At 46.1% G+C, this 24,293-nt stretch overlaps 1 protein-coding gene across 1 annotated transcript in view; it reads right to left on the reverse strand.

Moving 5' to 3' along the window:
• Nucleotides 1–1,236: 1,236 nt before the first annotated feature.
• iglon5 (IgLON family member 5) overlaps nt 1,237–24,293 on the reverse strand; it is an 82,613-nt gene continuing 59,556 nt past the window's right edge. The window contains exons 2-7 of the mRNA XM_076148531.1: nt 16,173–16,251; nt 12,467–12,699; nt 9,419–9,538; nt 2,611–2,742; nt 2,188–2,308; nt 1,237–1,630 (exon numbers count right to left, since the gene is read on the reverse strand). Coding sequence (XP_076004646.1) covers nt 1,471–1,630; nt 2,188–2,308; nt 2,611–2,742; nt 9,419–9,538; nt 12,467–12,699; nt 16,173–16,251 — 845 coding nt within the window. The 3' untranslated portion in view covers nt 1,237–1,470. The remainder of the gene's footprint in view (nt 1,631–2,187; nt 2,309–2,610; nt 2,743–9,418; nt 9,539–12,466; nt 12,700–16,172; nt 16,252–24,293) is intronic.

A 24,293-nucleotide genomic window follows, 5' to 3' on the forward strand; every position in this document is an offset into this window, starting at 1 on the left:
TTTACACTTTCAGCAGAAGGGAAACGGAGAGGGAGACCCACACGGCGACGCTGATCCCTGCGTGCGAGGTGACGCCATGGCCGTATAAAGCCCCCGGCCCTGGACAAGGACACCGCCACCAGGAGACAAGGAGGAGGAGAAGAAGAAGAGGAAGGGGAAAAAAGAGGAGAGAAATAGAGAGACAGACAGGTTTGTGTTCCTGCGTAGCTCAGTACATGACAGCCATCAACACATCCTTTTCATTCTTTGAACATTGAACATTCCTAACTTTAAAAATGTATAATCAATGTGGCCAAATTATGCTCTGAGGTATAAGATGAAATACTGTAGGCACATAATGATTCAGCAACGTGTTATTATACTGCAGATGCTCTTAGCCTCGAGTTATAAAACCATAAACCGTCCGATTGCCAATATTTTAAATTAGACCGAACAAAAAAAAAGGACAATCGCAAGAAGTCCAAAATCAATTTTCACTCTTCCCGTTTTGTGCCATTAAGCAACACACTTGATTTTTCGATTTTGCCGGTATTGATTCAGCCGTGACTTCTACACGTGGCAGCTTCAAACTAAACAAACAAAAGGGTAATAAAAGGCAGCAACACAACAAGGTCAGGGGAGGCAGTGACGACGACGGACAGCACGTGAATAGAAACGACATCTGAACATGTCCTGATTTTCCATGCCTGGTGCAGAAGGGTAAAGGGTTTGGTATGTCCTAACGATGGCAGGAAGAGATTAGTGGGAGGAGAGGAGGCAGAAGGACAGATGATGGAGAGATGGGCTGACAGGAGTGGCAGGCAAGCACTGGTGGGAAAAAAGGGGGCAGCAGAAAGATGTATGGGCCTGACGGGGGGAGTGAGTCATTGAAGGGAGACTGGCCGAGATAATGGGTAAAGGAATGAAAGAAGAAAGGGGATAGATGAAGGACTCACTTAAGATGGTAATGCTGAATGCACTAAAGGAGGGAGGGAGGGAGGGATGGAGGGCAGATGGGGAATGAAGGGGTAGGAAATCGCTCATTGGGGACGGTTAATGTGAATTGGGCTCGGAGTGAAATGACAACTTCTTTGGGTAACGGGACAGAGCGGAGCGGCGGTCATGGGTGTGCATGCCAGAGCGTGTTTAGACGAGAGATGGAGGGAGAGAGAGGCAGAGAGAGAGAGAGAGAGAGAGAGAGAGAGAGAGAGAGAGAGAGAGAGGGGTGGTAATGTAGGCGAGCAAAGCTTTAATGGGGCGGAGAATAAGAAAATGGGGGAGAAGGCGGGAGGAGATGGCTGAGAAAGTGCTGCGCTGTGTGCAGAGCAAAAATGAGAAGAGGAAGAATCTGTGTGTCGCTGCATATGTCACGGTTTGTGCCTGCATGTATCATGTGTGTAGAGACGCCTCCATTAGAAGGCCTGCGTGTTGATGGATCGTAATCACGAGGGGCGTGCGTGTAAGTACACAGTTTCTGTATGCATTTAGAAGTCACTTACGAAACAGCAGCATGCTGGCGTTGGAAGCCCCCAGACGGTTTGCGGCGAAGCAGGTGTAGTTGCCAAAGTGTTTCTCTGTCACGTTGGTGAACAGCAGCAGCGAGCGCGTCTTCTCGTTTTTGATCCTCAGGGTGTTGTCATTCTCCACCGGCCTGGGCGGGGCGTCGCGGCGGGAGAGCAAAGGGAGGACGCGGGAGGAGAGGAGAAGAAGAGCGTGACAGGCGGAGAGGGATAACACAAGTTAACTTCACACCTCTCCACTCAGCCCACACAGGAGGGTTTTATTCTTCCTCCCTCCAGAGACGACAGTGCGACACACTCGCCAGCCACACGCCGCCTCTGTCTCACTGTGTACTAATAGTGAAATCTAACAGTCCATAAATAACAGTTACCTCCTGCTGGGCCTATTATACTCTATTAACAGCTCTCTCGGGCTGGCTCAGGTTTGTGTAAGTGCTCCTGACTCTCGCCTTGCCTGATGCCAAATCACCTCAACTCTTCCTCTCTCTGTGGGACTTTTACTAAATTGGTAGGACATCTTTTTCTGCACATAATAAGAGAGTAAATAAAGTTCCAAACAGCTAATATTCCCCCAGTGGAGAATTTAAAAACATATACGCTAATCTAGGATCTGCTGGTGCCAGAGGTCGGGCCAATGGACGGTTGCCAAATGTTAAGAGATTAGCACAAATCTCCTCTGTGGCCTCACCTGTGGTCGTCCCTGTACCATTCGAAGGAAGCTGTAGGTACGGCCATGGCCTCGCAGCGCAGGATCGCCGTCTTGCCCAGATGGGCAGGCATGTTCTTCACATCTGTGATCATGGGTGGGTCTGTTAGAGAGGGTGAGGGGGGGAGGAAGGGAGGGTACGGCGAAACAGAAGGGAGAAATTTTCCAATTAGTATACATGTGTGTTCACGAAGAAGTGGAGTCAGGTCAGAGCAGGGCTGCCCGCAAGGTCAAAACACCCAGGAGAGTACAAAATTAAGATTTATGAATTCATACATAATAATACTTCTATTCCCACATAACATGAATATATCATCGTGCTACAACATGAGGGGGTCGCCCTGGGCTGAATGATCACCTCTGAGCCGGGCTCTGCGGGCGGAGCGGAGGCCGTGTGCTACTTACAGTTAACCGTGACCTTGACCTTGCGATTATCGGGTGGAGCCACTCCGTTGTTGGTGATGCACTCGTAGTCTTCGCCCTGCTGCCTCTTGATCTCTGTGATGTCCAAGAACTCCCCGTCACTCACCAACCCATCTAATGACAAAGTGGAGAGGTCAGAGGTCACACCAGTCATATATCAAACGCAAGGTGATTGGTGATATTTGAGGTCGGCGACTCGTCATGGACCGACGCCATTTCAGAGCAGAACCACGCAAACAGAGATCCATCATTCGGCCTGCAGGATACTGGAAAAAGTTTAATATTAGCAATTTAATATCCAATTTTACCACAGCTGAGGGCACACACCATTTAGGAGAATCTGCCATTTTGTGACCGACTGTTTTCAGATGTATTCAGGCCGTCTTTGTCGTTGCAGTGTTGTTCTTAATCACCAGCAGCTGTCAGTATAATGTAAGGAATCTTGTGAAAAAGTGATTAAAGTTCACTCGTATTTGCCTAATAACCACCATCTAAAGGCCTGCAGGCTATTTAAGCAGTCAGATTTTGGATTCTTTGTGTAGCTGCTAAGTAAGTAAATGGGATTTGATGGCAATGACACCATTACTGCTGAAGTCTCCGGGGAAATGACAGCTTCACTTCCAAGCAGTGGAAACACCAGGGGGGGACGGCGTGTTCGCCATATTACAGGGTGAGAGTAATATTTGGCTGTTATTTGGCGTTGACAAACTCCCAGGTGCCACAGAAAGCGAATTAGTCTGTCTCGCACTTCAGCGTTGGCGTCTTTTCCTCAGGCAACACACAAGCAAGGGATCTCTATAGAGGAACAAGGAGCGTTATTGCTTCTGCGTGTGATGGAATGGATGTTCGGGGGGCGGGGGTGTTATTGGAATGACACAGAGGGAAAGAGAGAATCAGAAAAGGAATGGAGAGGGAGGGAGCGAGGGAGAGAGGGAGAGCTCCCACCCAGCCTCATCCCTCCCACAATGCTAGGCAGCCAGCTGTCTTACAGCCTCCGAAGCCATTAGGCCCCCTTTTCCTCCCCCTTACCCCATTAAAGAAGTCAGACTGTGGAACACGACATAATATATAATCTCACTACTAACAAGAAAATCCAGCTCTTAAATTGCAGCTCACTTTTCTCTTTCAAAGCAGCTCCCTCTGCCCAACCGCTGTCAGTCAGTGAACCTTCACTTCCCCTCGCAAACTGCTCCCGAGCATGTTGGTGAACAAACACACACGCGTACACACACACGCACAAAAAAAGAACACTAAACGCTGCGATTATTCTTGTCAGAGATTAGTGCAGCGGTTCTAATTGAAGATTATACTGGAGGATTATTAGTGCGGTTACTGAGCTGGAGACGATTATTTGCAGCTGCTGCGACAGAGGCCCGGGCTGAGCGACAACCGCCGCCATGGCTGCTCGCGCCACTCCAGCGAGTTGCGGGCGCCGGGTGCCGGGGCGGGGGTGGCGTCCTACAGCAATGTTATTCACTCATTCCATTAGTCGAATAAATATAGCTCCTCCTGTCACATCTCTGTCGAACCCAACTTTGCTGCGGTGGGAAGCGTGAGAGGGGGAAATGGGAAGAGAAGATGGATTCAGAGTGAACGAGCACTTCCAGATGTTACAGATGTTAGATGACCTCAGAGAAATAAAAGGAACAAGGAAAATTAGAAATGCATTTCCTGAAGAAAACATGCTGTGATTCCAAAGCTGAAAATCTGGCTAAAGGTTGAACAAGTGCTTGGAATATTGAAGGCTGAATGTCTGACAAATGGTTTCTGCACCTGAAAGAACGAAGGGTCTGAAAGTGTGAAGGCCTGAATGAAATTTGAATAGATTTTAGTAGGGAATGGCAAAAATAAAATATACATTTCAAACTGGCACTTTCTTAAAAGTGAAATGAAATGAAAATGATGAAAAAAAACCCTGAATGAAGCTCAGCGGCCTCAGGGATGTCTGAATGGTGTTTGTACCTGAATGAATGAAGAAGTTACAAGCAGTTTAAGTGAAAGCTAAAGAACAAATCCTTTGTGTATCGGTAACAGGTGCAGCCAATTAAGCAGAGACTCAGAGATGATGCAGGGCTGGAATCAATGACAGCAATAAACTTGAGCATCTGAGAGCTTTACAGACACAGAGAGTGCTCATCGGCAAGGAAGAGGTACGGGTGAAGGGAGAGGTGAGCTACGTTTGCGTGACAATGATCCCATATCAGTCTGACTAAACACCGAGACGTGATCATGCCTGACTAAGATCTTAAACAGGCATATGTTCTTAATTTTAAATGTTTCGATGGCTGCAGATGCAAAAAGAAAGGATATGGTACGCACCGGCCGCTACATGCATGAGGAACGGACGAGTTGAGTCGAGTGGTCGCCTAAAAATGGAATTATATAGATGGACTGATTATGAACATGAGTCCTGCCAAGCTCTTGGTACGATACACGTATAAAAAGCAGAAAAAGATGATGTGTGAAACGGTGGCTTCTTTCACAGACCTCCCTCTCTCTCTCTCTCTCTCTCTCTCTCTCCTTCCCCTGAGATTCCTGGACCTTAATCGCTCACCTCCACTTTGGCTGGTAGATCATATCTGACTCTGGCTGGCCCCTGGCATTCCCACAATGCTCTTGTCAAACACGACTCCATCAAACACTTAACTGCGTTTGAAGCGGTCCGACTCCCGACACCCGGCTGAGATTGTTGGGATCGCACCTCAGAAGACACGGGGGTGCCGGAATGAAAGAGAGAGAGAGAGGATCAGGGAGGTTTGGACAGGCCCCAAGCCAGTTTTTCCCCTGCGGCTTCAGCCTGACTCCATCATCCGGGTCATACTTGATACCTCTGCTCTCTTGTGTCATTTCCATAACAAAAACACACTGACGAGACTGGGAGCCCCGATGTCAGGTTGAAACAGAGCAGAACAGTGTTTCAGGCTGAATCCATGAAACATGAATTTTGTTAAAAGAGGGACAAAGACGTTGAATTACACAAAGCTGTCGTTTTCCCAGTAAATCTAGTTTATTCCTCACTGATCTATCACTACTTCTCCATATCCATATCTCTATTCGTTCATACTAAGCCTGTGCTGCTTAGGCTCCCATGTGTGTGTGTGTGTGTGTGTGCGTGTGTGTGTGTGTGTGTGTGTGTGTGTGTGTGTGTGTGTGTGTGTGTGTCTATTAATGAATGGGATGTCTGATGATAAGGTTCTGATGCGCAGGTGTGTTTAAATGAGCCAGAATGCCTGTTTGTCTCTAAGCGGGTCAACTGATGGATGCCAGGGAAAATTAATGGATGTGATTATATCTGTGTGCGGCGCTGAGATGAAGGCGGGGGAGTCGGGAATGACAGTGCAGATCTGCGTCACCATTGCTTGGTGAGCAACTGTAGACGCATTAAAGTCCTGCTGGGGTGCGTTATTGCCTTTCCACTCAAAATACGACAACAAGCTGTTCCAGAAATTGGTTGCCAATGCAGAGGGAGAAGAGAAACCTGAAACACAAGTCCACACACTTCTTACGTAGGGTAAAGGTTAAGGAACTTAACTCGTAATTTTTCCTGATTCTACGACGCAAACCTTTCCCCAGAGGTTCAGAGATGCATTGCGACCGCGGCTTGGAGCGACCGACAGAGGTGGCTAAATAATGGCTCTTATCTGAAGCAGATCTATAGCCGGAGAAGGGGAGTGAGCAGCAGCCGGTAAGAGTGCGAGAGGAGGCGGATGTGAAAACAAAACAAAAAACCTCCTCCACATTCTGACTTTTCACCTCTTCTTCTCTGCACAATAGCAGCTGCTCCTTCCTGCAGTTTTTACTTCTTACGTCAGGAATCGGGAATACTGAGTTTAGACATCTGGACATTGAGTTTGCCGGGTGCAGATCTCATAATTTGTGTGCTTTGTCTGCCTTCAGCTGTGTCGTCGAGACAAGAGTGTACATCAAAGACTTTGGGGGTATTTTTTGTAGTTTGTTTTCATAATAACTTGGTTTTGTGTCCCTTGCCCTTGGTTGCAAGACTTCTAGCATGTCTGTGTCTCACCCGAGGTGGTGCAGCTTCTTCCATTCCCCACCCCACCCCACACACACACACACACTACACTTATTACCCCCCCCCCCCCCCCCCCCCCCCCCCCCCATCCCTCCCCCCCCCCCATCCCTCCCTGCCGTTTCTCTATGCAGTCTCTGAGTAATGGGGACAGATGGCTGGCAGCTTCTTGCTGTTTCTTCAGGCTGCTCCTCCACTCTCTCTGCCGCCCCTGGTCCCCTGCAACTGATGACTCGGTTGCAGAGACTCCCACAGAATAGCAATGCGGCCCCTATCTCCTCGCCTGCAAACCGTGGGGCTACTGGTAGAGTGAGAGAGAGAGAGCGAGTGAGCGAGGGGGATAGGAGAGGTGTGTGTTGGGGATGGGGGCGGTTCGAGGGGAGGATTAGTGCTGACAGAGGAGAAACGCCGTAGGCTTGCAAGTGAGGACGACTGTGCGGAGTTGTGATGTAAGGTTGTGTGTGTTGAAGTGCAACACTGCAGGTGTGCGCGCATGCATGCTTGCTTGCTTGCTTGCCGGGTTTCTTCTTCTTTTTTTTCCCTTTTTGCTGGAAATTGTGTGCGTGTGTGTGTGTGAACGTCCGTGGGTGTGTGATGACTCGGCTTGTCCCCTGCCTGAGGTAGCGCGCGTTGGATGTTCACACACAGTAACTCTGCAGAGGACTTTGCATGCACAGCGAGTGAACGCAGCGACAGGCAGAGAGGGGGAGGAGGAGGAGGAGGAGGAGGAGGAGGAGGAGGAGGAGGAAGAGGCCTCTGAGCCCCAAATCTGCTTTTTACACACAGCTGTACAGTGGGTACTGGTCTTTTCAGAACGTGTACATGCGCAGTCGTTGTTCACACTGATCCATTTGTTATTTTCTGTCTGGTTGGCTTGTTTGATCTGCGATGCTGCTGCTGCTGCTGTGGCGAGCCGCAATTCAACACCTTTGTGTGATAGGAAATCACTGTTATAATGACTTTGACAGTAACGCAGAGCCTAGAGGTCTGGAAATGGCTCCTTGCTCTGAAGCTCGGCCGGAGGATTTCTATGTCCAATCTGAGATGATGTGAAAATGTTTATGGCGCATGAAGTTCAATCACAACCCATCACACAACACACATCTGAAGGACTCTCACACACGTGAATACTGATCCTTGTGGACCTTCTGTGGTTTACGATTTAACCCCCATGTTTGCGTTCTGTGCAGGCCCATTCTCACAGGATTATCAGCCCAATTCAGACACTATTGGTCTCCCCTCTGTGATAGCGCTGGTGCATTCAGAGGCAGTTAAAATCACTGCTCAGTGCGCTGATTCACGATTTGAATTGACAAGAGCTGTGATCATGACTTTCTTGAATACTATTACAGATTGGTCTCAAATAAGGCTAAATGTATACATGAATTCCCAATGATCAGTATGTGTCTTACCAAATACAACAACATGCGAGATCCATCTCTTGATAATTGTCAGTTTCATTTTGCATTTCGGCTTGCTGCTTCTCTGAATGGGTCTCCAAGGCAGGAATGTTCCAAGTATTGAAGGAAATCACTCAAAACTTACATTTAATTCTTCTACTGCAGCCTTGACAGCTGTCGACCAGGAAAGACAAAGAAAAAAAAGACAAAGGAGAACGGAAGTGGCAAGAAATGAACTAGTTTGCTGAGATGCTGGGATTTATCAGGTTAACAGATGAATTTGTTGTGGAATTTGTATTTACTACACTTACTACACAGGATAACGCTCAAAGACGACTTCTACATTTATTACAAATCACATGAGTCGAGTTCCCGTTTGTACAGAGGGGTGATGAAGCTTCTGGAGTTGCGTACGTGGGCGGTCAATCTCCATCCAAACATGGAACACGTGGAAACAACATGGACCAGATTACAGGACGGGGCTGCTAACCACCTGAGCGCCTCGTTCCACAAAACAAATAACTGTCTAACCTGCCTCTTATGCATCTTATCAGTGTTGACACAGTTGAGTTCGACTTGCCAACCAGTGAATGTTATCGGTGACTGACAGAAAAACAATGTATTAGACACAGGAACAGTCCAGAGTGACAAGCTTTCCTTGTTCCACTAGAGACAATGTGCACTCATGAATCACGGCACAGCAGCGTATTCAGTACATAGCAATTTATGTACTTGCCAAGCAGATACAGCAGTGCCATTACAGTTCTGATAAACCCTACAATCTAGAAGCCTCAGAATAACCAACATTGGACATTAGTGGTGACATTGATGGCAACAGATGTTGAATAAATGCTTGCTGACGAAATCGGATTGATTTGACTTCATCTGTCAAGTCTCCAAATCGTGACCACCCTGAACTAGTCCCCCGCGCTGATGGAGGCTAAAAATAACTGATCGACTGACAAACGTGGCTGTTAGTGTCAGTTGACGCCGTGATGCTAGTTGACAGGGTGGATGAAGACAGATGCTGATGATTACGGGTGCCGCAGTGGGGATAATTATGTGTAATGTGTGGGTATTTGGGACAAAACACTGGGACATAGGGAAAATATTAGAGTATGAATCTAGGATGGGGCAGGCTAGACAGCTGGGTTTAAGGACGATGACACGGGAAGGGGGGGATAAAGACGTACGCATGGATTGAATGCAGATAAGCTTTTAAGCGGGGAGGAAAAATGAGACGGCTATGAGAAATAGAACAGGGTTAGGAATAAATGTGACGGCTGTGAGATAAAAGTAAAGCTGGGAATGAGAGATTTTTGGCTCAGAGGACGAGCTAAACATGATACGGCAAACTTACATTTCTGGTCTTTCCAGGTGACGGTGGGCTCGGGTCGGCCCACCGCCAGACAGAAGAGGTTCACATTCTCCCCCTCGTTCACCGACACGTCTTTGGAGATGTTGACGATTCTGGCCGGCACTGGAACATAAGATCACGCTATTAGAATATGACCTTAAAACACCCTTTTTTATTTCATGAATTATTGATAAGGCACGGCCTCGCTGCCTATTAAACTCTTTAATGCATGATGCAAATCCTTGCACTTCAGATAGACAGGCAATCAGCTGATTAATGATCTGTGCCCAAACACTTGCTCAACTGTGTGACAATATGCTTGACCGCTACTTAAAATGCAGTCAATGCTAAATTGCTGCAAATGTGCATTAAATCTCCTTCTTCTGACACTGAATATAATTAGAGCTTTGAAGAAAAGCACATTTGTCTGGTGAAAGTCACTGAAGTTTCCACTTCCGGTTTTAAGTGAAAGACGCTGCTGAATGCGGCTTTGTTCCAAAGAAACACAGTTGTGTCGCAGCACTATGCATGCAGTTAGTTCAATAACAAGATGGGTTGAATTTAAATTGGCCATTATCGTTGTTTTTAATGAGCTGGGCCCTGAAACTTTTTGGTAAGACATCGCCCAAGGAGCCTATTTTTCTCAATCTTGCTGGAGTCGAACACTTGCAGCGATAAAGCAAAGATTACAGTCGTAGTGGAGCTTTTCCTGCTTGATGCTCTGACTTGGGGGTGTAATTATTTTCTGCGACATCACTCCAGGGCTGAAACTCGAGGTGACACAGGCTTAGGTATGGATGGTCACCCCTGCCAAGCTCTGGGCCCTGCAGGGGAGAGTTTTGACTTGGCCGCTGTGCAGTGTAATTAGTGAGAGGCTGGGCTCTGCATTGTCTCTGCCACCTGTGAGCTGGGAGCCGGCGCTCCTTTGCTTTCATTCCAACAGAATGTAACTAATAGAGAATGCAAAGATTGCACTTCCCAGCTCACAAAGGGGAGATAGAGATAGTGCAGATTGTGCTCCTCGGTTAGCAAAGGTTTGTAGCAAATCGCCCTTCCTGCATCCCAAAAAACCCTGCTTATCTGTTAAATGATTTCAGGCCAATATAACTTATCTCCATTCTTCATAAAAGTGTGGAGGGAATTTTGACTAAGTTGCTTTTGACTTCTGCCTCTGCCCAACTTCATCCCCTCCAGTCTGCATACAAATGATCCAGGGGTTATGATGACTTATAACAATGATTAATATTATGATTAAAAACCCTGGCCTCCATTTTATCATGGTTACTGTTAAATATCGCAGCCATTGAAAATCCAATTCTCTGATGTTAGTTAAGTGAGGTTTGCTAATGATTTGGCTCCTGTTGGCCTCCTGCACCAGTGTTATCTGTGAAAACAGTCACCTCCCCTTTAATCAACTTCCATTACATAACTGTGCCACGTCTTAAAAGAAGCTACACAGAGACACTGCCTGAGCTTGATGTTCGCCAACAGAAAATGGAAATTGGTGGAGATTTGAATGCAGCCATACTGCATAGAAATCTGCAATGAAGGAAATACATTGAAGTAAATGGATACATACATAAATATTTAATTAATTCCAAAGACAAAGCTCATCAGATAACAAGCGATCCACATCCCCTTTGCACTGAGCTTTTACAGTGGGGACGGTGCTTCAGGCGCTTACAAGCAACCCAAGATCCATATGGTAAATTTCCTCCCTGAGCTTCCCTATTGTTCTTTTCCCTCCTCAATGATGCTCAGAGCGCACTGTATTTTATGGCAAATAGTTTTTTTTATAATTAGTCTTTATGTCTTTTAAAGTTGTTATGTGTTTAATGTCTTGTTCCAGAGGTCTAGTTTTAAATTCATACTGTGAGTGCTGAAACTAAAGGCAATTTTACACAAGTGGACCATAAAGTTCCTAATTAACATATCCGTATATCCTCTTAAAAGCCTTCAGCTGCATTCTGCTCCTGATGTACAACTGCCACAGGCGTTATACGCTGTCCACAGTACACACCACAGCTGACACGTGCGGGGGGGATAAGGCCGGAGATCCTTTAGGTGAGCAGTGGGCCGCCAACGCACCACGTCACTCAAGATCAGCAGAGCTCTCGTTCACTTAGTAGCCGCAGACGTGATGGCTGAGCCCCAGGATGGGTCCTGCACTGTCAGTTATTCATCCAGGCAACTGGGAAGTCGCCCTCATTTCCTCCCACCACCTCCTCCTTCACCTGACCTGTCACCTACTTCCTCAGTAACACTAAGAGACCCTGTGGATGTAATGAACATGCTTGGACTTGACTCTGTTGTGGCACTGGGGGGGGGGGGGGGGGGGGGAATCCAAGTGACTTCCAGGTTACTCGTCTGCTGCGCTAGACTCGATTTATTGTAACCATCCAGTGAACTGAAAAACTGAATAAGCCTATCGGATAAGAGGTGAAACGACTTCAAGCCTTTACTAGCAAGTCCAGTTCCCTAAGATGAACTTTCCTTGGTTCCAATGCAGAACAAGACTAAGAGTCAAACATAATCAACTGAAAAGTGTTGATATCACAACTGACCAAACAGTCTGGGGATAGACTTGCTCCCGTCTTCTTCTCCAAGCCTTTGAGACAAAGTTCAAAGGCTTTAACAGCAAGAATTTGTCACCATCACACCTAAACATTTGCTAAAAATTTGTGCTCTGAAATCCTCATAGTAGATACAATACAGAAGGAAACGTGACTCACTCCCCACTTCTCCCAAACTCCCTCTTCATGAATGTTTTTGAGTCTTAACCCAACCTCAATTGCCCGAGGGAGGATTCCAGTTTTTATCCGAGCAATTAAAGTTCGAGATAAACGTGCGGTGACACAACAGTTACAGAATAACCGCCAAAGAAACTATTAATTGCTTCCTTTCCGCTAAACCTCAATCACAGGACGCTAACAGAAATCGGGCGGGTGACGAAACATTTATGCCATTTAGTGCCAGAGGCGCAAACATTTCAAGCTGCAGTGAGACTCAAATACATGATGGAAGTCAAGAGTGATTTCGTGAGCTGCTAACCTTGGACGATGAGGTAGACTTGGGCGATGCGGGGCTTGCTATTGACCTGGAAGGTGCACGTGTATGGCCCCTCGTCGGTTACTTGCACGTTGTGGATATTGATGGAGAAGTCGCTGTTGTTGCTGTTGAGCAGAGTCACACGTTTGTCCAGCGACCACTTGTCCGTCCCCGTGAACAGGATGTTGGAGCGGTTCAGCCAGGCCTTGTGAGTCACCTCCTCGTTGATGTGACATCTGCGAGGTGACAGAGAGAGAAATCAACAAGTGAGGGGTCTGTTTGCCAAGTTTGTGGTTTGTCAAGGCTGATACAGATGGTGTCAGATGGTGTCAGATGGTGTCAGATGGTGTCGGTTTATTGTGAGGTGTTATGGAACTTGCAAATACTTCACGTGGCTCATTTTTGACCAGTGATTCTCAAACCCCTGTGGAGAAAACCAAATCAACAAGCCTCCATCTATCAAGTTACAGCAAAACCTCAACAATCAAATTTCTCTACCTACAGGATGGAACTTGAACTTAATGAGGGTGACGTACGTGTGCGTGTATTTGCTCACTTTCTTCCTCCCTTCATCGCTTTCTGTGCAAATGGTTTGAGTTCACCTCTGACTTTGTGATTTGTCTGCAGCTCCAATATCTCACTTTCCAAAATAGCGCAGGGCAGAGTGAGAGAGGAGACATCCACATGCCAGAGGCTCTTAATGATGTTATACAGATCCTGATATTATTATATTCTCAACCTGAATGTCCAGCGGCCTAATGTGTACACGGTGCAGCTCTGAGCTTCTCCCGCTGCAGTCTGAGGATGGAGCTACAAAACACGTTTCCATGTCATCACTTTTCAAGGTAAATTCCTCCTTGCTGCATGTTTCTTTGTTTCATTGCATGCTGCCCTGTTTTACCTGCACACAGGCACACACACTTTATGGCACACATTATCTGTGAGTACAGTACGTGCCTCAAAACCCACAATGCCTTATTGATTTCAGATGGGGACGCTTAGGATAGCACCTGTAGTGAAGGAATTACAGAGAGAGAGAGAGAGAGAGAACCAGTGATGTCTTCTGTTTCCACTATCAGCCGCTCCTTGGCTCGACTACACACAGGGACACATTTTGTTTCCACTCACGGACCAAACACATGCAGGTGAGATGCACTGGCCAAATGTATGAAGGAGCTTGTGTGTGTGCGTGCATGTGTGCGTGCGTGTGAGCTCCCTGTTTGAGATCAGATGGAAAACTGCATGAAGTATATTGAAAATTGCTGTTCATATCCATGTCCTTTAGGTGGCACAATGAAAGCTAAAGGTGGTGAGAGACAGACAGACAGTCTCTCTCTCTCTCTCTCTCTCCCTCTCTCTCGCTCTCTCTTTCTTGCTTAAATGCGCATTTGTGGAGAGCTGACTCGAGCATTTTCCATTTTAGGCTGCATGCCTGCAGACCTGATTATTATAAAAATTATTATCTGACAAATGAGCCGCAAATTAAAGCGTGGGGGGGGGGGGGCCGCATGCTGAAATGTTACACACATAACAGCCCCGGGGACGTGGCCTGCGTGTAGGAGCGGCCGGGTCTCTGCAGAAAGCAAGAGAAGCTATTCTTAATTTGATAATGACATCTTTCAATTGATTTGATTTACTGTTGAAGTTTCCAGCTTTATCTGTTACTGATGGGCCACCAGGGGGCTCCTCAAGTACCACCAATGGGGCATATATCACACTTTGAGAACCACTGTTTCAACCTGGTGTCAAATGGGTTGGATATGCCTGCCAGTGTATCAGCTTGAAAGCAAAGTTACTCTTTCAATATTTCTGCTCCATGGGTGGATTGAAATGTGTCAGATGATGAAATTTGGGAAAGGCTGTGATCCTTCTATACAAAAAGCTTTTTCATAAATAATAAAAAATGCCGGTGCTTCAAAACAGCAAACAAATACCAAAGTTGGGCTTTCAGTTCTTGGCAAGGCCACTAGAGGTCCTTACCTAGTCTCAACTTGTAAGAAGCACATGTGACTCTATGGCACTTGCTTAATTGATATCTGTTCTGTGGTTGAGTGGGATCTGATGTCACTGGAGGATCCAACATCTTCCACTGATGTCAGATCTTACTCAACCACAAATGGAACCACAAATGGGCTACAATACGCAGGCTGATACCCAGGCTGACTGCTGACCTCAGGGTCCCTCACTTATTCCACAAGGTCAGGAGTGTTTTGTTTAAAATACAGTGTTTTGACTAACAACAGATGTGTTGTGGTGAATTTAAATAAAAGAGAAAAATATATGTATAATCCCGGTCATGTACGAATGCCTTTAAAGCTATTTTTAAAACATATCTCTTCTGCTCTGATGATGTTGCTACAAGACTGGAGGCCCAGAGGAAGACGAGGACCATAATAGCATCAAATATCAGTCGTCTTAATGACCCGCATCAAAGCCAACAGAGCAGCATCGACTCAAGCTCAACACGACTATTTATGTCACTTGGGAAAAACTGAATGTTCATGAAAGTGGATTTTATTTAGAAAGCTTTTTATTTTTGTTCATCAGCTACTTCCTGTCCAGTACAGAGTAAATCTACAGGCATGTCTGATTCCGATGACGTGTTCCATCATCTGATAGCAAACTATCGAGTAACTGAATGAGAATGTGTTAGGAAGATCTGATGGGGTTTCTTCCAAATACTTCAAATACTTAATCATGATATAGACAGAGAAGGTAACAGGTTCCGATATCTAAATAAATTATCCACAGGGTCAATGAAACAGCTTCTGGCTACACATCATCCATCTCAACAAACTTATAGATCCACATCTTGGCTCTTCGGTGTCTAACCTCAGGAGAAACATGTTGATGTTAACAAATATTGACAAAACCTTAGCAGGTCTGGGAATGACATATTTGATTTGACCACAGAGGGTGGAAGGGCTGGTTCCTTACAAAATAAAAGGAAAGGGGAGAGAAGAGAAGAGTAATCTGTTTTCAGATGTGGTGGGATGGAAGCTTAAATGTGATGAAAGTAATGTTGACTTGGACTTTTTTTTTGAGCTGCTGAATGTAGTAGCAAGCCAGGTCAGATCCATACAAGGAGAACAGCAAGTGGGCTGTTTTTCTGCTTGGTTAGGAGCCAGAGCAAGCAAGGATTTCGACTTTAAGACATTATGCAGGTGTGGTTAGATTTAAAGGTTGGGTCACCATCGTGTTGAGTTGTAAGAAATAGTTTGGAGATGCTTTGGAATCACCTTTGGATTTTATATTTTATTTTCACAATAAAAGACCAACAATAGTTTTGCTTAATTAGGACCAAGACCTTCACCGGACAATTTGTTGATACTACTTTGAATTCCATGACTGTGAGCAAATAACCTCCATTCCATCATGCTCCCTCTACCAGACGTCAGAGATTGATGGATTAAAACACAAACACCCCCTGTCTCATCTCTCTCGTAAATGTTGTGGAACATCCAGGTGCTCCTTTGGAAAGTTTGCCAGAAATGTTGGACAGACTGAGCGAGTCCGGCAACAGCATCTGACAGGCATTATCATTCATTTAGCTATAGGCTTAACAGCTGGAATATATGACACAAAGTGTGAAACCTAATTGAAGTTGAAAGTGGCGGAAAATTTGCAATTAAAGTGGTGTGACAGGTGGGGGTGAAAAGCAAACATGTTTTCCATCTAATTAGCCGGTGCAGGTGTAGAATCGGTTTACCTCAAAATGGCGCTTTCTCCTTCCAGCACTGTAATATTGTCCGGCAGGTGTCCGTATTCAGCTCCATGCACACTGGAACCTGCCAAGAAAAACAACAGAGACTCTGAGTAAATGCATCCAATAACAGCAACAGACATCCGCTGGCATTAGCAACCCCCCCCAAGTCGGGCGCAGGGGGGATCGACTACCTCACCGCCCGAGGTCGTGAGGGAGTGAGGGAGGCACTCTGCAGCCTGCAAACTTATTTCTGAAAGGAAAGTAATAAATATAGAAAACAAAAGAGTCACAATGTCTGCACTGACCCCCGTACTTGAATAATGATTTGGTTTTGCCCTGCATTCTAGTGGGATGGGCGCTCATTGAACAGCGCTGATAATGAGCCAAGGGAAGAGGATTCACACGGAGCTGCTGGAGCGTGAAATGAAGGGACAGCAACGGTAACAGAAGGAATGCTCATCCTGCCTACCAATACACACACACACACACACACACACACAGACACACACACCAGAGGGACATGCATTCAAAAGCACAAACAGCAGACACACACAAACACACACACACACACACACACACACACATCCTGACGAAACTAACTTGGCGCGTGTGAGAACACTCTGACACACATTCAGGTCGGAAAAGTTTGAAGCAATTTCTCCGACTTTCTTGGAGTGCGAACAAAGAAAGCTGAGGACCTCGCTATGCTGGCAGTGATACCGCCCACTGAGACAGGCTGGTCCCCACCAAGACACCTGGCTGGGTCCATCTAAACTCCTCCAAATCACAGCAGGACTCCACATACCTCAGCTTGTCTCTTCCGTTTTTCCGACAATATCTCCCTCTCTCTCGCCCTCTCTTTCTCAGCCGCCTGAACGATGACCTCAATATCTCAGGTTTTCTTTTTTTTCACTGAGGTCTAGCCTTGAGGTTTAATAAGCGGCGACGTTATGAAATGGAACCGGTGCAGTCAGGGGCTAAGCAGCACCCCAAGGTTTGTTAAATAGGCTACACAGAGACAAAAGACATGTTAAGCGTGCCGAACGGGAATCCAGTAAGAGATGAGACCCGGGATGATGTACTGCAGGCGCTGGATGGAGGCTGGAATCATGGCTTGATTAAAAAGAACATCATGTACACTGTGGACTGCTGATCCAAAAGGCTTCCAAATGTCCCAATTACCATCACTTAAATAAAGATGAACTACAAATGTGCGTCTACCGTGTCTATAGATCCCTACACTCATGTAAATTCATGAACGCGTGCTGTGTGGTGCCGCTGCCAGTTTGCAGCTTATGGATGAGCGAAAACAGCTAAATACAAACATCCACTGTGAAGTCTCTACACTTGCTTGTTCGTTTCTCTTCAGTTGGATTCTCTCATTTGACTTCTTTCTTCTTTTTAGGATCTTGGATTTGCGACATCCTTGTGTTTCCTTCCATCTCCTCCTCTTTGGACCGCCTCTCGTGTGGTTCCTTGCACGTTCCCCTTGCTATCCCTCACCCTCGGGGAGCGTTCCTCGCCTCCCTTTGCGTCACCTCATTCAGCGTTGGACTCTTAACAAACACATACACTGTACAGGCTATTGTATCCTGGTGTGAATGTGTTTGTGTTTGCTGACATACAAGCTGAGAGCAAGAACAAAGGAGGCTACAGTACAAAGTCACAACACCTCAAAGGAAAAGTGTCCCAGCAAATCTCCTGCTAAAGGCTATAATCGCATTAATGGTTGGTGCCACTGCTGCTGCTTGCTATTGTGGTATTTAGCCCAGGCAAGGATCACAGAAGTGACTCCATCCACTTAACTGGCTCTCTCTGTGAAAGCCATGGGGGATGAGTCCAACACATTAGCCATTGTGTCCAATGTACAAAAAAAATGGCACAAGCTCTGATCAATCTGTGTTATTTCCTGTGAAGTAACGTCATCTTGTGCTTCCTGTCTTACTATATATAATACAGCTCAGGTCCTCAGCTGTTAGAAGTGTTTTATATGAGGCACGCTGGAATGTATTTAGGTTAATTCAATTCAGATCCAAGGCTTGGGGCTTGGAGACAGGTGTGACACAATGTCATAAATACAGAGTACACACCCCCATGCCACAAGGACACACACACACACACACACACACACACAAGCGACACCAGCACACACAGGTTTTGATTGAATGAATGATGTATGCATACAGCGAATGGCCCAAACAACACTGTGAAGGTTACAAACCAGCGGGGAGGTATTCCCATTTCCCTGCTCAATTCCCATTTTCACAGCTCGATTGGCACCTTGCATTCTAAGACCGGCGTCGCTCTGCTGCCGCTCCGAAGGCGTCGCGCATCAGGATAACCAGGTCAACACGTTCAGTCTACAGTTACACTCACACCTTGATGGAACCAATCACAGACATACGCATCTGTCGCACGCTTGCACATACGCGCTCATCACTGAAGCAAACAAGTGCGGCTGAGGGATTGATTGAGTGCAGCGCAGCCATGTGCACCACAGTGATGGAAGAAGAACTCAAAGTGCTGATACCACTCCAGCATTCAGAATTAGATTATTAGTCTATTATCAGGGAAATGTACCCGGATATCATGTGAAAAGACATTCAAGTATTCACAAAGAATGTTGCCTGTTAAACTGATTCTTAGACTATTGGTTCCATTTACGTGTCTGGTACATGTTAATGGATAATTCACAGATTTGGAATTTTGTTTTTATTTCCAATTATTCCAATTAAATCCAAGGATTAAGAATGAAAACAAAAACGAAATGGGATGAAGTTATTTTTAAAAATCATCCAAAATGTAATTTTCTCTCTATTTTTAGGGGTTAATGCCACTAAAGCTCTGACAAAAATGCATCACTCCACTGAGCTACCACAGGGCTCAGATCAAAGGTTTGTACTTAAATGTTAACTATCAAACACCTGAGTTTAAAGAAACCGATAAGGAGCAATTCTCCACATGAATACAAAGCAAAGCATAACTACACGTTATATAAACCACTTCACCGCGGCCACACACTCGAAATACCTCGGTGCACAATAGGTCCTGCTTTGACCTTGGTACAGGTTCAAGATGTTACTGATGGGACAAACGGATACAATGTGCATCTGCAGCATCTCATTTACAGGATGTGTGGAGTGCATGTGTGTATGTGTGCCTGTGTGTGTGTGTGTGTGTGTGTGTGTGTGTGTGTGTGTGTAGGTGGTAGGTTTTGTGTGGGGTAAAACAGCAGATCATAAAAATGAGTTGGCTCAGTGACAGGGAGCGTCTCTCCCCCTTTGATATCACCCAACTTTATTTGTCCCTTAGAGGCAATAAATCAGTCCTGCACATCAAACACAAAGGACCTGATCAAACAGCAGGATAATGAGCACAGAGAGAAAGCAGCAGTGCGATATGGCGCAGCCCAAATCGAATCTCCAGACATCGCTTCCAATTTCTTGATCCCCTCTACCCAATTCTTTTTTCGCTCTGCTCTCACTGGGGCGCAGAGCGAAAACTCCACATGCAGGCCAGTGAACTGCGCCCCCCCCCCCCTCATCCCCGGTGGAGCCGACTGGTCTTACTCTAAGACACTTCATAAGAGAAGGTGCCAACCAACAGGGGAGCTCAGACCTCTATGACAGAAAAACATTTATTTTTTCTCCACCCTGAAAATGTATCATCATCACTCCTACCTCACAAAGCTGTTTTTGTCTATATGGAAAATGAAATACGGCCTGTAGTCTGAAGTGTACATGAGATGAGGGAAAATAAGAGATTACTGATACTGCCTTTTCAGATGTATCAGTGGGGTTCCAATAGTATTTAAGGTGTAAACTGTGGTGGGGCCTTTTTCTCTCGGGGTCTCACAGTGTTGGTGTTACTATGGAGTTTCTCTGGTTACTGTTGTCTGCAGCACACACAGCCCGTCCTGGCTGGTATCTCTTGTCCTTGGTACGACCTGCAATTTTGGCACGCAACTGGAACCCCCCACCCCCATTACACACACACACACACACACACACACACAGTTGTACGCTGTCCAAAAAGACCCTCCCTCCGGCCTTCAACTGCACTGAATATTTAGCTTTGGGTGTGGATTCGTCTGCTATCGTCGACCGTTTCAAACTGTAGCCAAGCCTGAGGGTTTACATGTAGGGAAGCTGTTGCTAGCTGATCGTTCATTCATCACATGTAACACACTCCAGGCAAAAGCAGCAATCAGATTTGCTCATCAGTGAAAAACACTTCATGTACTGCAGGCCCATAGGTAGATAGTCAGATCATTCCCTCTTCTCCTGGTCCATAATGTTATTTGTCTCTCTGCACTCCTGCATTGTGTCTTTCCTTTTGTCTGGAAAAACGTTGTACGGCTGCTTGCTCAGTACCCATGAGACATCTATTATGTGATTTGTATTCCTTTGACTTTTACATGCGCCCGTTTGTAATTGCACTTGCTACTGGCAGACACTTATGAGCAGAGCTCTATTGAGCTGTACCACTTTAGGCTGTGCAGTCCTTGCGAGGTTGTCTTTGTACTGTACATCTATTTCACATTGCCCTTGACGATCAAATAAACACAGAGAGGAGGAAAGGCTGCTTCTGAAGGCATGATTGGCGTCAAGACGGATAACGGGCCGGGCTATAATGAAACCCATAACAATAATCCGTTTTAATGGAGACTGCCGTGGTTTTGAGATTGAAAGGAGAGGGGCTGAGGCCTAGCACAAGGTTGGAAGGGAAAATTAGATATCCAGGGCGAACGGAGGCGCTGAAAAGAAAAAGTCACCGAGAATGCAGAAAAAGCAGGAGCGCAATGTGGAATGACAGAATACGGTTGCAAAGGCGGGTGGCACGGATTCAACAGTGGAGATAGTTACACTTGTAGCAGCATTAGATCGGTGTCAGGTAATAACAGCAGTACTTGTTGTGATTGTGCGAAAAAAACGCTATGAGATGAAGAATATTGAAACAGCGCTGGAAAGACACATCCGCATAATTAACACCAGCATGCTGCAGCCAATTAAATATTTACAGAGGCACTTCCCTCCGACACCTTGATGATGAGGAGAGGCAGCCCAAGGATTATCAGATGTGGGGAGCCTCAGGCAGGAGACAAGGGGTTAGCAGATTGGGGTGGGGGGGGGATTAGACGCTAACTGGCACAGATATCCCTCTCTCCTCTTCATCTGATCAAGTTAACTGCAGACAGCCCCAAAGCCAACCTCTCATCTGCCCCTCTGAGGCTCCACTCGCCTTCTTTGTCTTCATCCCAACGCCGATACCCATCCAGCCCCTCAACTCCCTGTCGATGAAATCTCCTGCTGGCCTCTACCACCTTCAGCCTCTCGTGACAGCTCAGGAGCAAAGGGAGAGCAGCGGTGGGGTGGGGAGGGAGGTAGAAACCACCTGGAGTGCTGAAACACCACAGCGAGATGGATATACAGGGAGCCTCATATTCACAATTGCCGGTGAAGGAAAATGGATGTCAGCAGGATTCCACAGGATATCTAAGAAATGTGTCTGGTGAAAATTATTTTCCATCTCTCAGACCAAATATGTTTTTTCCTGTTGGAGGAACATGATGACTGAAATAAGAGCTTCAGGTTCTTCCTGCAAAAGCCTTCTTCATCTGCGCCAAAGTGAAAAAATGAGAAATAAGGGGGAATATGAGTCACTACCACTTTTTTCTCTCCACGTTTGGTGCAACATGTGCATTCAACCAGCAGATTGCGTGTGTTAAAGAAATCACAGCAACCACAAATGCCTGAAGGAGAGTGGAAGAGATGAACATAATGTGTTTGAAGTTTGTCATTTACAGATTGACATGCTGAGACTCTAGATGAATGCTTTGTAATGTCGACATCATCGTCGTCATTCAGAAGTTCTAGTAGAGGATTACATGCAGTCAAAACTCAACAAGCAGCTAGACTAGGCTAAGCAATCGGACAAGGAGGAAGAAGAAAAAGAGAGCACAGAGAGAGGGGGGAAATAAAGCGGAGATGTGAAAAAAGTTTTTTCAAAATATCCAAACTTGGACACACAAATTAGTGAGGCACGTTGGCTCCTGGTGTTTCGCCTCTAAAGATCGTTTCTCAGCCAACAGCCAAAATCCCTGCTGTTGCTGTTAAGCCTTAAAAGTCTCCCAATACAATGTAGGAATACATAACACACACTGCTATTGCCAAGACTTCATCTAAGAAGCATGCCAATATGATCCACATTTAGAATCAAAATGCAGGCCCTCACCCTCGGGCGCTTGCCTTGGCCTTAGCAAAGAGGTGACATCTGCCCTCTTTGATTGTACACATGCTGCATCAACAATTCTGCCTCTGGTTCCTCTCACCCATCCACCTTCCTCTCTCTCCCCCCCCCGCCCCCACTTCCTCACCCTCCCACCCACTAATCCCTCCTCACACATCAATCAATAGAGCACTGCAGAGTGCACAGAGCCGTACAGTACTCAATGCACCAGTTGTACTACTTCAATGGGCAACCACGGATCTTTACCACTGAATCACCCATGGCTAGGGAGAAAAAGCCAAGCGCGCTCAAACCAGAGACCCTCCCCACTATGCTTTCCTTTACCCCCCATTTTCCTTGGACTGACGCCTAAACCCCTTAGCACTCGTGAAATCAATACTGTAGTTAAACTGTTACTTCCTTTCCCAGTGAGTACACACACGCACGCCTGCCTTACAAAGGCCCTGTAGACTCCCCTAAATACACCCTGTGCACTGGTAATTTGACAGATTTGTTGGGAAGTGCTGCCTTTGCTTTAACAGAGAACCTCCAAATACTCTTTGACCCCAAAGCAGCTCTCAACACGTCGACCATCTTTTTACAATGATGCACTTTATGAGCGCCCTCATTCATTTAGATGATTACGGCGTAATCATAAAGTGAAGGTACAGCAGTTCCATTCAACCTTTTTCCATGAGTTATCCCAGCCTGCATCATTTAGCAGGCTCAGCTAAATAGTCCAGATGTCTTTCCCCTTGCCACATCCTCCAGCTTTTCCTGGATCCCAATGTACTCCCAGGCAAAATGGGATATACAAACCCTCCGGCTTATTCTGAGTCTGATCTGTGTATCAGCCCAATTGGACCTATGAAAGGACGTGTCCAGGAGGCTTCTGGATCAGACACCCAAACCACCTTGGCCTCCTCCTCCTCCTCCTCCTCCTGTCAGCATGATAGGGCAGCAGGTCCACTCGTTGATCCCAACTGATGTCCGAGCTCCTCTCCCTCACCTCAGTTGATTTGGTTAGTTAGCGTAAGAACATTGATGGGTCAGTAAACTTGGCTTTGGCTCAGCTCCTTCGTTGCCAGGACAGCGCACTATGGGACATCACTGCACTCACCACACTAATCCCTCTATCAACATCACACTCCATCCATCCTACCATGACTCAGGCACAAAAGACCTGGAAAACAAGAAGTCTGTAATCGTCAACCACATGTGTGTGTGCTTGGTGTATATTTTCACTGCTTGTAAGCACTGAGGCAGTTTCTGTGAGATTGAGCAAATATTTCCAGCTATGTGGTTAAGCTTACAGCACACTGGCAAAGCTTACTCTATAGTTTACACTTGAGCCTCTAAGAGGCTACAATAAAAACAGCAATTACCGGGCGATAGTGACAGGAGACAAAGGAGTGTAATAGCATGGGAGCAGTTATTTTCGATAGGACCATTGGCTGTAAAGTGGAGTCAAAAAGAATGAGGCATCAAAAAAGACAGTTGAGTGTTGGGTGGTACGTGTGTGTGAAATGGATTAACAGTCGGCGCCATCTGGCAATACTCATTTATGACACACTTGAAAAGTAGGACTAATGAGAAAAACAGAATTTGACAAAAGCTTGAGAATAACTGCGCCTACTGTTAATGTGGACATTAACTCCCAGTGTAAGAGATGGAATCACTGTATTTCAATGGCAGACAATAGACAAAGTGCTGAAAATGCATTCTGTGATTTCTGAACAGTCTAGAATCAACGTGAAGTGGAATAAAAGATCTCATTTAGCTTTTGTTAAAGTGTTTTGGCATGCATAAGCCTTCACCACATCACCACCGATGATTTAGTTTATTAATCTTCTCCCGCCATTCATTCCTTACTGATAATGACACATTTCTTTGGAA

This window comes from Genypterus blacodes, unplaced genomic scaffold, assembly GCF_046128005.1.
Source record: "Genypterus blacodes isolate CSIRO-AG114 ecotype Tasmania unplaced genomic scaffold, CSIRO-AGI_Gbla_v1 ptg000040l_1, whole genome shotgun sequence".
Taxonomy (NCBI): Eukaryota; Metazoa; Chordata; class Actinopteri; order Ophidiiformes; family Ophidiidae; genus Genypterus; species Genypterus blacodes.